The 13149-nt window shown below is 51.2% G+C and overlaps 2 protein-coding genes across 6 annotated transcripts in view; both read right to left on the bottom strand.

Moving 5' to 3' along the window:
- Positions 1–313, bottom strand: part of Ptpra (protein tyrosine phosphatase receptor type A) — a 140540-nt gene extending 140227 nt beyond the window's left edge. For all 3 annotated transcript variants that reach the window (XM_047538843.1, XM_047538844.1, XM_047538845.1), the window contains exon 1: positions 39–313. The gene's annotated coding sequence lies outside the window, so the exon portion shown is untranslated. The remainder of the gene's footprint in view (positions 1–38) is intronic.
- Positions 314–5333: 5020 nt separating this feature from the next.
- Vps16 (VPS16 core subunit of CORVET and HOPS complexes) overlaps positions 5334–13149 on the bottom strand; it is a 26124-nt gene continuing 18308 nt past the window's right edge. Inside the window, exons 5-24 of one of the 3 annotated variants that reach the window (XM_047539808.1) lie at positions 12950–13094; positions 12725–12840; positions 12504–12626; positions 12321–12376; positions 11912–12001; positions 11718–11812; positions 11492–11568; positions 10698–10829; positions 10461–10588; positions 10297–10332; positions 9992–10100; positions 9698–9832; positions 9499–9607; positions 9311–9408; positions 9119–9226; positions 8725–8802; positions 8459–8628; positions 8283–8379; positions 7410–7513; positions 5334–7293 (exon numbers count right to left, since the gene is read on the bottom strand). In XM_047539808.1, coding sequence (XP_047395764.1) covers positions 7149–7293; positions 7410–7513; positions 8283–8379; positions 8459–8628; positions 8725–8802; positions 9119–9226; positions 9311–9408; positions 9499–9607; positions 9698–9832; positions 9992–10100; positions 10297–10332; positions 10461–10588; positions 10698–10829; positions 11492–11568; positions 11718–11812; positions 11912–12001; positions 12321–12376; positions 12504–12626; positions 12725–12840; positions 12950–13094 — 2151 coding nt within the window. In that variant the 3' untranslated portion in view covers positions 5334–7148. The other 2 variants (XM_047539809.1, XM_047539810.1) reach the window with 2 other exon arrangements.

The following is a 13149-nucleotide window of genomic DNA, read 5'->3' as shown; positions in this document are numbered from 1 at the left end:
TCCGGAGCCCACCCGGGCGGCGGCGACACCACACTCACCGAGTCGGGCGTTGGGCGGGACCGCTGGGGACGAGGACGGCGCCTCCGCCTGGGTTCTGCGGCTGCGTCTCGGCCCGCCACTCGCCCTCAGGGCCGCCGCCCGGCCCGCGGCCTGGAGCCCCGCGGCGGCGGCGGCGGCCTCGCCTCCATGGCGAGGGGAAGTGGCGGAGGGGGCGACTGGGCGGGCAGCGGTGATGGCGGGTTTGGCCCGGGGTCCGAGCTGGATCGCGCGCGCGTCCCTGTCAGCGCCGCACTCGCTGCAGCCTCGCTCCCAACCCGGCCTTAGCTGTAAGGCGCGTCCCCATTGGCCGTTCAGAGACGGGCGCTGGTTGGTCGACACCGAACGGGCGTCTCCGGCCCTCGTGGGCCCCGCCCTCGCGCGCTTCCGAGAGCTCGCCGGTCCGCCGGGGGCGCGGAGTCGGGTATCGCAATCTCACAGCACCGGGGAGGCTCGCCCCACCGCGGCGCAACCTTTCGGGAAGCTGGGCTTCAGAAGTACCGGCTACCAAGTGCACCTCCGTCTTCCGTTTCTTGACAGACCTGACCCCTGGACGTGAGCCTTCTTCCCAGTTTATAGATGCGGAAAATAGGCTAGGGATCAGCCACACCAATACCTAGTGAAAGCCCTCTTTCCAGCTCTCTTCGAAAGTGATTCATTCGTCCTCCTCCCACCCCGCCCCCACCACCGTCCTTAACTGCTGCAAGGCTAGGACTGAGGATCTTATGGGGTGGGGGATCGGGGGAGGAACCTGCTAAGTCCCTAGAACGTGCCTGGCTCGTGGGTACCGCCTTACATCAAGCCAGCCCACACCATTTCCACACGAGCCCCAGGGAAATCCCCCCCGTTTTCGAGATGCTGGTACTGGTCCTGGGCCTCCACGGAGCAGGGTGAAAGTACGACACGTGGTGCTCTGCGGGGCGGGTGTTACCTTTAGCCACAGGCCTAGCGGGGAAGGAAAGGATCAAAGTGCGGAGAGGACTAGGATGGGCATCCCCCAGGGGCGGGATGCGGACACCCTTCCCGGAGTCCTGGGCCCCGGAGTCCTCGCGTGGTGCCCGGAAACCATCTGTCTGTATGTTTGGCGCGAGCGGTTTTCCAGGCGCAGTACTGTGGGTGCTGGAGGACCTGGTCATCTGTGGCTTCAAGTTAATTTACATCTAATCGTACGAGGTGGCAAGTAAAACGCTTTGGGGTGTGGTCTCCAGCGGGTTCCTTTAGACGCTCAATGATCTGCGCAGCGCGAGTGGCTGGGGTGTATGCGGGCTGGAAGCAGATTACACAGCAGGGCACAAGAGTTGTGGTGGAGCCTTCATCCTAGACCCGGAGTCTGCGGTGTCCGGGGTAGGTTGGCTACAGGCCTCTCCTCTAGGCCGGCCAACCCCAATCTCCCCTCACACACAACCGCCTGGCAGAGTCCCACATTCGGAGCGCTGCGGGGAAAGGGTCTGTGGCCAGCCGCGACTCTTTATGGCGGAGAGGGTACCGTGAGAACGTACTGCTGCCGGAGGAGGAGCCCACATCAGCTACTATTTCCAACAACTTGATGCTCTACCACCCCTAGGCTCTGCTGTTGGAGCACTTCCCGGGTCCCGGTTATTTGTGAGTGAGTTAGTGCGTGCTAACCTGAGCAACAGTCTGGGAATACTAGGTTGCGGTGGGTCTCTCTCAGACGATCCCCTCTCTAGCAGGGAAATTCCTCCTTGAATTATGACTCTTGGTTCCTTTCAGCAGGGCCAAAGTCCAGAGGTTATCAATGAGCTAGCGGAACCCAAGGCACCTGTGCCTGATAAACACTCCAGCCTCAGACCCAGAAGCCACTGTTCTATCTCCTAAATGTTAGACCCCTGGGGCAGCCAATGAGGGTGCCTCCCACACACCCAACAGTCATGTTTCCTGGGAAGTCCAAACTCGGAATGGAAATGCACACCAAATGGAAAAGTGTGAGGCCAGAACTTGCACTGGAACTCAGAGTATGAAAGAAAAAAAAAATCCTGAAAAATTCTGTAAGTGCAAGAAGTACCTTGGTAGCTAGGAGCACAGCAATCACACCAGCATGGTTTTATCTAATGCACATCTAACCCACACTTATTTCTTAATGTTTATTTTTATTTGAATTTACTTGTATTACCATAAAAGGGTTTGGAGATTATATATAAACAGTATATGTATATATGCAGTTTATATTGGCTTAATCCATGTCAAATGTAATTTACAAAGGGATAGAATAGTATAGAATATACTGACTCAGCATCGCACCATGGGACCCACAGGAGGGGCAGAGGAACAACTTGTATTTACTAATATAATTAGAATAGCTATTGCCAGGTGTGGTGGCATGACTGTATACCAGTGACTCAGGAGGATAAGGCAGGAAGATGGCAAGTTCAAGGTCAACCTTAGCAAACATTTTGGGCTTGAGACTGTCTCAAAATAAAAAATTAAAAAGGCTGGGGATGCAGCTCCATGTGTGAGGACATGATTCAATCCCCAGCACTGAAGAAGACAAAAACTATTATCATCCTTGAGACCATATAAAGAACCCCTACCCCATCTGACCACACCTGGGAAAATGTTACAGGTGTGTGTGACAGTCAGAGAGCCCCTGATTTCCAGCCTGCCCCTCTCTGGGTGACCTAAGCCTTCTTCTGCTGCTCTTCCTGGAACCTCCCAGAGCTGTACTGAGATTATAGGCACATACAGCTTGGCAAGCAACCCATTCTCAGGAAAGGCAAGCTTTTTCTCACCCCCATGAGACAGGCACACTCTGATCAGAGCATTTGTGATGTGTGCGCAAAAGTGGCACAGAACTTCAGCCAGGAGAGGCAGAGTCTTGGGTGACCCACCCTTGAGACCCTGGAAAGGAAGGTTCAGCAAAGTAACTGCACAGACTGTTTCTAACGGAAGAGAACAGAGTCCCATCCTCTCAGCTGCCTACCTGTGGAGACTTGCCTAGCCCTCCATCCTACCTTATTCCTGGAGTGTACAGAGGCCACCCCCAACGTCCCCTCAGCAATTATAGGTTGTCTTGGGAAAGGACAGGAAAAGAGAAAAACTAAGAGAGGGAGGGGAGGGGAGACAGGCTTCCAAGACCCAGGCCCACTCTAGCAGGAAGCTACAGCCTTCTTGCTTCCAGTTCTGCTTTAGACCCAGCCCATGGGGTACACCTAGGGGTAGGCTCTTGTCAGTCAGCCCACAGGTGTCTCAACAGTCACAGGTTCATGAGCAAAGGACTGAACTAGAAGGAGAGCTGGAGGACAGGAGTAAAGGACTCTTCTTTAGGCAAGTCAATTCCCCTCTTTGGGGCCTCCTTTCCCCATCTAGAGAGTAGAACAATGAGTCATTCTCTCAACAAATCCTTATTGAGTACAGACCATGTGCTTGGACACTGCAGGGAATAAGACAGAAGAGACCTCTGCTCTCAGGAGCTTACATTCTGGAAACAGACAATAAACAAACAAATGAATAAGAAAACTTCCTAAGTGCTGTAATGAAAATAAAGCAAGGCAATACGATAGAAAGTTGAAGTAAATGAGAACCTTTGGGCCACACTGTCTAACTCCTAAAGGTCATTTGCTATATTTTATACCTAAAAGACAGGCCAGGCAGCCTCCTTGCCCTGACATGTCTTATAAGAGCCTTTGTCCTGACTTTCACTATACAGCTACCACTGATATCCTGATGTAGGATGAGAAATATTTCAAGATTCTCTGCCCCAAACCCCATCCACTGAACAATACTTGGCCCAGGCCAACATCATAATAGGCACAGGCCAGCTACACACTTGCTCACAGCAGAAGACAATTCACACTAATACAATTAAGCAATCAGATTTGGAAAAAGGGGCTGGGATGTAGCTCAGTGGTAGAACATTTGCCTTGCTTGTGTGAGGCTCTGGGTTTTATCTATAAAATAAATAAATATACAAACAAAAATAAGAACAAGAACTTTCTTTTTTTCAGATTTTTTTCTCTCTTTCTTTTGCAGTACTGTGGATCAAACCCATAGTCTCATGCATGCTAGGCAAGCACTATACCACTGAGCTTAAGTCCACCCTCCAGTTCTGTTTTAAATATCACTACAGGTGTGTGCACTGGTCAAAAACTAGCAAATGTACACAATATCTGTGTATTTCATTGTGTAATATTTTGCCTAAAAGAAAAAAAGGTACAAATAATGAATTCTAGTTAATGAAATGCATTCTGAAGTATTTAGGAAGAGATATACTGATCTGAAATGCATCAGAAATAGGATGGATTAATGAATGGACAGATGTGTGATCAATTGAGTATAGCAAAATGTCAATGCAGAATGCAAGCAGCAGTTATACAGGAGGTGTTTGCTGTAAAAATTCTTTTTATTAGCTGGGCATTGTGGTGCACACCTGTAATCCCAGCAACTTGGGAGGCTGAAGCAGGAGGACCAGGAGCTCGAGGCCAGCCTGGGCAAACTTAGCAAGACTCTGTCTCAAAATAAAAAATTTAAAACAGGGGCTGGAGATGTAGCTGAGTATAACATTCCTGGGTTCAACCCCCAGTACTGGAAAAAAAAATTTAAAGTTGAAAGTTTTGTTTTGTTTGTTTGTTTTGCAGTGCTGGGGATTGAACCCAGGGTCTTGTGCTTCCAAGGCAAGCACTCCACCAACTGAGCTATACCCCCAGACCAAAAGTTGGAAGTTTTTACAATAAAAAGTTGGGAAGAAAATTAGAGATTAACTTTACCCAAAAAAAGTTTAAAAATTGCCTTTAATTTTCAAACAACTCTCCCCATAGACAATTCCACTGTTTCTCCACATTAACACACTTTTCATTTACAACTTTACAGGTCGTAATCACTGTTTGTATACATTTGTTGTTAAAAAGTATTTCCCACGTATTTTTAAAACTTCATGTGTACAGTGACAGCCATACAGTGTTAAATGTTTGCATTGCACTTGAAGAAATAGGTGGTATGTTGCTTTGGGATGCAGATTTTTTATCATGTACATTCTAAAAGCACTGGCCAAATCTCCCCTTCCAATTTGTGCTGTTTGGTAGCAATTTTCTTTCATGGAGAACTAGAAAACCTGGAGAAAGGGCTGGGGAGATAGCTCAGTCGGTAGAGTGCTTGCCTTGCAAGCACAAGGCCCTGGGTTTGATTCCCAGCACCACAAAAAAGAAAAAAAAAAAAAAGAAAACCTGGAGAAAAACATTTTTTTTCTGCACTGGGGATGGAACTCAGGGGCACTTAACCACTTAGTCACATCTCCAGCATGTTTTTGTTTTGTATTTTATTTAGAGACAGGGTCTCACTGAGTTACTTAGGGCCTAAGTTGCTGAGGCTGACTTTGAACTCAAAATCCTTCTGCTTCAGCCTCCCGAGCTTATGGAATTACAGGAGTGTGCCACCTTTCCGGGCAAGAAAAACATTTTAAAAGGCAGTGAGGAATTGTGGAGGGAAGACTGGGGAGGAAAACAGCCTAGAATGAGCCTAGAATTGGGATACTTTCCTTTCCTGGGAGGTGTCTGCTTGTTTCAAAGGGAAGAATGATAGGCTGTGCCAGACTGTGATTCCAAAACCTGGCCATATTTCCAGTACCTAGCTACTCCCCTATCAAGAAGTGGAGGCTATTTCACCTTGATATTGGTGAGGTAAGTATATGAGACTGCCTTGACAAACAAAATGTGGCAGGTATGACACCATGGGATTTCTAAAGCAGGTCAGGAAAGGCAGAACAGATTCCATCTGGCTCCTTCTTGGGATGTCTGCTCTTGGACCCAGCTAGCTAGTCCTATGATCAACATCATGATGTCATGAGGTACCCTGGTTGTAGAATGTTCTGGTTTACAACCCTAAGGTCCTGGTTAACAACCAGCTTCAACCAGACATGTGGGAAAGCAAGCCCCTGGGTGATTTCAGCACCTAGCTGTCAAGTTACCCCCTGCCTTTTGAGTCTTCCAGTTGATGCCCAGACACTGGGCAGCAGATGCAAAATGTTCTGTTGTATCCTGTCGAAAAATTTTCACGAACTTACATTTATAAATCAGATGGGAAAAAAGAAAAGGACATACCTTACAAGGCCCCAAGTCTCTCACGCTTTTTTGAAGTATGGTTATACCTAGGAATGTTAAGCGGGGGTAGGGGGTGCCGAAGCTCTAGTGAGGCACTGGGCTTTGGTTTCCTCCTTTGTCCTCCTTCTAAATAAGAGGGCAACACAAGGAAAATGGAATGCCCTGGGTAATGGGAGGAAGAGTCACAGTGTATTGGAGTGGCAAACTGAAGGCTGGAGACCAAGAGCAGAGGGCCAAGACTGGAGGTGAGGCCTCCACTGGCAGTCAGGTGGGGCCAAGGAGTCTCTAGTTCACAGTTCTTAGGCAGAATTGAGATGTTTTATCTTCCTTTTCTCTTCAACCAGACACCACTCAAAAATTGTCCTCCACTGCTCAGTAGGCAGGGTTCTCAGAAGGGGGTTCCCCTTCAACCCCCACCACTGGATGGTCACATGCCTCTCCTAAGTCCTGGGGCCTTTCCTCAGGTTCTCCTGCTCACAGACAGCCTGATTCCTGTTCCAGCTTACAATCAACCTGGGTGTCAAATCCTTGTTTTGCCACATATTTGCTGTTACCAACTTCCCTGGTCCTCAATTTCCTCTTATGTTAGAGGGGTGATGTTATCTATCTCACTAGACTGTTGTGGGCAACAAATGAAATAATGGCAAAATGTTTATCGTGGTTGTCCCGAGTGTGTGCACAAGCACATAGTGTTTTTCAGTGTGATTCTTGCTAAGTTTTGCATCTTTTCTCCCATAATCTTCCTCAGGGCTGTAAGCCCAAGAGAACTTTCCTTGATAACTACAAGGAGTCACATAGGACCCTCTTATAAAGCCCTACCTCCAGTGCCAACACCAAATACATGGAGTTCTGCTGCAGTGTCTAGATGGTTCTGCCTCAGGTTTGCTTTTCTTAGACTGGGCTACATAAGACAAGCATTCTAAAGTGTCCCAACTTTATTTACAACAAGAGTCCCCTCCTGCCCTATCCCTTCCTCAGCTTTGCTCTGGGGAAGGAACTGGATGAAGTAATCCTCTGCCATGTCCAGCGTCTAGGGGAAGAACCCCCTGAAAGGAGCATTCCTCACTTCTTCTGGGCTTGTGCTCTAGCTCGTTGAATCTTGTCAGCTGTGGCTCCATCTGTGGCTCCAGTGCAGTGGGACAATACAAGGCTCAGCTCCGCCTCATTCCGGTGCTCAATGGCCACATCTGCAGCCTGAGCCACATCCCTGTGGTTGGAGCAGAAAGGGAGATGGTACTGGGACTGCCCAAGGGCACCAACCCTGCCTCTTCTCAAGCCACTGGTCCAGCCACCTCACACCCATAGGGCCCTCTTTCAACGCACCCAACAAGAAGCAAAGCCTTGACCTTTTGCTCAGGACCCACACGGGAAGCATACTTCTTGGCCTCATATTTGTTGTGTTGTTTCATGCAGATTTCCACAAAGGGCTTCACAGGAGAGGAAAGGGGTGGAGAGAGAAGACAAAGCATAGTCTCTGTCCTCTTCTGAGCAAAGCCCAATGGATACATCGTCCACGTGTATTTTATATACCAATCCAACAATGCAAGACAGTTGTGGTCTCCACATACTTAGGGCAGAAAAAAACCTAAACCAAAGACCTGTTAGGATCTTTTTTTTTTTTTTTTTTTTGCCGTGCTGGGGATTGAACCCAGGCCCTTATGCTTGCAAGGCAAGCACTCTACCAACTGAGCTATATCCCCAGTCCCCTGTTAGGATCTTGAAATCTATTATTTTCATGCTCCTCCTTCACCATCCACCACTACTACCCACTTGACAACAAGTGTTAGCTGCCACCTGCCCTCTCAGGGCTTGTTTTCTCTCATGGCTGCCATTATCAAACCTGGTCTTCACACCTTTGAACCACCTGCCACAGAAAATGAAACCCCATGGTATCTTCCCCTACCTCATAGTGCACCCTCCCAGACACCCTTATTTCCCCCAACTCAAGCAGGACTTTCCTTCAGGCACATGTTGTCCCCACTGGCTCTCCCTGGGGAAAGCAGCTCATTTTTCTGCCTCCCTCTGCAGGCAGCCTCCAGCCCATCCTGCATACACTCAACACTGCGGATGCTATCTGCCCACACATGGGCTAGTACATGGAGCAGCCGAACAGGTGCCTGAACAAGTCATCCTACCAGTGTCCCTGCCCAGATGACCCTCGGTAGTTGGGAGCTGAAGGGAGTACCCCTGACTCACCAGGTAACCAATGGGTGATTTCTTGCTCTTAGAAAATTTTTCCAGTTCCTCCCAGTCTTCCAAATCTGCCAGAGCAGTCAGCTTTAGCCACCAAAGCCTGTGGAAAGCTGGGTTTAGAGGTGTTGCAGAACAGGCAGGTCGTCCTGGTACCACATGCAGCCCAGGTCCCCACCTACCTCTTGTCAGGAATGCGGAAGTCACGGGCCAGCTGCTCTGCACGTTTGTTATGGCCACTCAGGATGAGGGTGGTGACTGTGTCATGTAGAGACAGGTCTAGAAACTGGCCCCCCAGCTCATCTTCTAGGCGCCGCTGCAGCCGTAAGAGCCGCATTTGATCCTCTGTAGCCTGGGGACCAGAATGAGGCAGGTGAGGGATGAGTGAGACAAGAAGGAAAGAGCAGGAGGCGAGGCCAGGAGACTCTTGGGAAAGGGCAGGCCAAACCTTGGCTGCAAACTCATTCTTGGCCTTGTAGAAGGCATCAGCTGCCGTCTGCAGAGCTGCTACACGTCCCTCAATACGCTACAAAGACAAAAGGAGATTAAGTTCACGGTGCACAGGACCCAGGCCCTCCCAATCCAGGTGACAGCTTCCCAGTCCCTGTGCTCAGAGTTGCCAAGTTCAGCCTTACCCACTAGGGGCACTGCTCTGGTGTCCGAGAGGGATGGCTAACTCCTCTGGAACCAGTCCCCATTCTGGTCTCACATTTTCTCAAACTCTCCCACAACAGTGAGGACCAGATGGAGTATGAACCAAATGCAGAAGCCTAGGTTCCTAGAGAAGGAACCAGACCAATAGCCTCAGCTCATGGGTTCCACCCACCCCATTGACCTCAGACCTCTCCTGGGGCATAGCTGGCTTGGATGTGGAAGCTGCCCAGCTCCTGGTGATTGTCATCTTGATTGTAAAGGTCCTTCAGCGTCTCTAGCTCCTGATGCTTACAGAACTGGGCAAAGGGCAGGCCATCAGTCATTAATGCCAACTCAAGGGCTCAGGCAGCTCCATCCTGCTCCCTGCCCACCACACACACCTGTCGGTACAAACTCAGGGCCATGGGCTGGTTCCGGAGGGTCATGAAAAAGTCTCCTCGGTTCAGCTCATTCTTCAGGTGCAGCAACACTGTGAACACTGTGTGACAACAGGGTAGACTGGGGACTCTACCATGGGACCTCCTTAGCCTAGGTGCCCCAGCCTGCTTCTCACCCAAACTCTGCTCACCAAGGTCAGTGTCCCCACTCTCAATGGCCTTGCTCAATGCTAGTTTGCTTCTCTTCATCTTTAGGAGAAGGGGCACTTGCTCCCCCGAGCGTGGCTCATATTCCAGCAGCTGTAGGGTGGGGAGGAAGGCAGAGAAGAGCTGGAATGGGGGCCTTGAACATTCATATTACAGACTCTGGGGAGGGCTGGGCACCCACACCTTGATGGCCAGCTCTGTGCGGCCACAGCCGTAGGCCCGCGCAGCAATGTCAGAGTAAGAGACACCAGGTGTGTCCCCCAGCTTCTGATTAATGGCCCGTGCAACATCCTCATCTGACACATCTTTCTGCTGCACCTGCAAGGTGTGTGGGGGAGGGTGTGATACACATCTGCATGTCATTCCTCACCCCCCACCCCCACAGGGCCTTCATCAGATCCCCACCCCCTCACTCCACATTTTTTACCAGGACCTGATATCACCTAAATGCCCTTGGGTCTCATCCCACATCCTTGCCTTGTAGCAGGCCCAGTGGGCCAGGATCCTGCTGACGCCCTGCACTTCCGGAAGGCGCAGGTACTCACATATCTGGATGGCCAGGGGATAAAGCCTCCGCAATACAAGCCTGACAGACAAGGGTGGGTGAGAAAACACAAGGGACAAGGTAGGGCAGAGAGAGGGAGAAGAGTAGCCCCAGCCTGTGCCTCAGACCTCCAAAATCTTAAAAAGATGTGTCAGGTACAATGACCATAAGACCCTCCCCAAGGCCACAATGCCCACCCACGTACAGCCCTCCTATAGCACCCCCGGGCTTGCTATACCTGTCCAGCAGCACCTGGATGGTGAGCTGCTTATATCTGTATTTTTCTTGGTTAAGGATTCAGATGGGGTAAGTCCTATTTGCCAAGGACCTGCAGACCACATCTCCAGCCCCCTCCCCTGTCACCACCAGCTATAAACACCCTCCCTGCAAGCAAGGGGATACTGGCTATAGGTGAGGGGAATCCCAATGTGGTAGTCCCGGACAGCATTGAGCACACGCAGGTCCTGACACATGTGCACGAAGCTATCGGGTGGAAATCTGTCGAGGAAACACTTTCCAAACGAGGCCGCCTGAGAAGAGCCAGAGAGCAGTGAAAGAGAGCTTCCCTCCCTGACCCCCCACCCAAACTAGGTCACCCCCTTCCCAGTATCCCCTTTCCAAAACCCTCTTCAGCCCAACCCTGAGCAGGCTCTTCTGCATGTCTGGCCGGTGTTCATGTCCTGCAGCCTCAATGCACTGCTGCACAGCCTGAGTCAGCTGCCCCAGCTCCTGGATCTCTCGCAGGTACTCATCTGCCTTCTGGCTTTCTTTCTGTAGGGAGAGGTTCAGTGATGGAGCGAAATGACAGAGGACACCCCACATGAGCCCCTAGTCCCTCTGGGCTGAAGTTTGAATGGACTGGTTTGGAGGGCCTACATAGGCTGGAGCCCAAACCTCTCACTCCACCTCTCACCTGAGATCATCCCATGTTGACTCACAGTTGCCTCTGGGAGGCCTTAACAACTTCTCACAGTTGTGCTGACTTGTGCCTGGCTGGGGATAGCGGGGGTGCCCTACTCTTCCCCATCACCATGTGGAGAACACCCATGTCACTTCAGTTCCCCTGAGCAGTTCACCTGAAACCTTTTTATTTTTCTTCAGTACCGGGGATTGAACCCAGGGGTGTTTAACCACTGAGCCACATCCCCAACCCTTTTTCAAAAATAGTTTTAAAAATATTTTATTTAGAGAGAGGGTCTCACTGAGTTGCTTAGGGCCTCACCAAATTGTTGAGGCTGGCTTTATACTTGTGATCCTCCTGCCTCAGCCTCCCAAGCTGCTGGGAGTATAGGTATCTAGAACCCTCTCTTGACAGGTGGCACCTGGCTGTGCCCACACATGCCCAGACAGGGGCAGAGGGCTAGACCAGTCAGTAGGTGGAAAGAAAGGACTTCTTCCCATCTTAGGGTCTGGGAAGAAGTCCATGGATTTACCTCATACTCCTTCTGGGCCTCCAACAGTAGCGCTCCAGGGGCCATCGAGGCAATTTTGAAGATCTCCTCGCTGGCCACTGGGGGAGGGAGTTGGTAAGTGGAGATGGGGCAAGAACCCTCAGTCTTGCCTTGATACCTAGATTCTGCTTTGGGTCACTGGCCCAGAGCAGCTGGGGTGCTGAGGAGCCTCTGCCCTAGGTTACATGGTGCCCTTGTGGGGCCTCACCTGGAACCTCATGTAGGAACTCATGGGTGCTGCGGGAGAAGATGCGGACCCCATCAAGCTCAGGCACCAGGTAGGAATCCTCATCAAGCACGAACCTGAGCTTGGTCAAGGTTTCCAAGACTGTCCAAAGTTAGAGTGAGGCCAGTGACCTCCCTTACCCCTCCCACCCCACAAAGGCAGCCCTTCAAGGATACTGGATGCTCTCAGGGGCATCGCCCACCACCATCATCAGCCTCTCCCAGGCCACCACAACAGCCCTCTCCTTGCTGCGAGGACGACTGCACCTGTGGGCAGTACCATACACACGACTCTGGGACACTCCCAGAACAGCAGACCCACAGCCGAGTCTCCCACAGCCCTGTGCAGGACTATGCCCTTATTCCATTCCTCTGGCCACAGGCTGACCTGTCTGCTTCCCTCTCACCCCCGTATCAACAGCTCCCCTTGGCAGCTGAGGCCCACAAAGGACAATGGTTCCTTCAAGTGTTTACTGGCAAAATAGAAGATCCAAGCTCTACATAGTTTGGCCAGTAGACAGGATGATTCAAGGTGTCCCCAGAAACATGTTCCATTCCCATCCCCAAATAACACCCCTGTCCTTACCAGACCATCTGCTTCGGGGGTGCCCGGATGTTGCAGTTGAATTCACACAGCTTCTCCTGAAAGAGAGCAGGGATGTCATGGCCCTGTTTCAGCAGTTACTGGTCTGGTTGAAAAGTCGCTCCCCTATCCCCAACAGAGCTTCACTGGACAGGCACAGTATTCCCTGTTATTCTAGAATCATACCTTGAGTGATGCTGTCCCCATCCAGATATAGCCTGTGTCTGTGAAGAGCGCCAGGTGTCGGTACGTAAAGGAGACAGCCATCTGCAGGAAGCTGCTCACTCCTGGGGCCAGGCCAGGGGGCGTCTGGGGCAGGGCAGGGTAGGACACCAGATGGACACTTCTCAGAGCCTTCTCACTGCCTCCCTCACCCCTTCAGATTTCATTCTCACTCAGGCACTCACCACTGCAGAGCAGGTTGCATGGTCCAGGAGGTAAAGATCAGGCCCCACGGCCAGGAGAATGTGTGCTACTCGGTCCTGGCACAGAGTGGTCCAGCATGACGGTGCACTCTGCAGACCTGCAACCAGGGAAGGGGACAACCTCATAATGAACAGAGCCCCTGGCTGCTCCCACAGTCTGGAGGCACATCTATGGCACCAAATGGTTGTCTCGGGTATAGGGCTTACCTGGCACCTCTGGCATCCGACGCAGTTTGAGATCGCCCACATTGGCACTGAGGGTAAAACGATGGGCCCCCGTGAGGATAGCCACTCCAGAACCAAATTCAGTGTGAAAGATCCGGGCATCTAGAACCCGGTTCTGGAGCACCTCCTGGGGAAAAGGACCATGGGTTGAGGGAACCACAGGGTCATAAACCCCATCCTCC

Source organism: Sciurus carolinensis, chromosome 2 (genome assembly GCF_902686445.1).
Source record: "Sciurus carolinensis chromosome 2, mSciCar1.2, whole genome shotgun sequence".
Lineage (NCBI taxonomy): Eukaryota > Metazoa > Chordata > Mammalia > Rodentia > Sciuridae > Sciurus > Sciurus carolinensis.
Note: the sequence above shows the minus strand (reverse complement) of the source record. Positions and strands in the feature narration are given on the sequence as shown.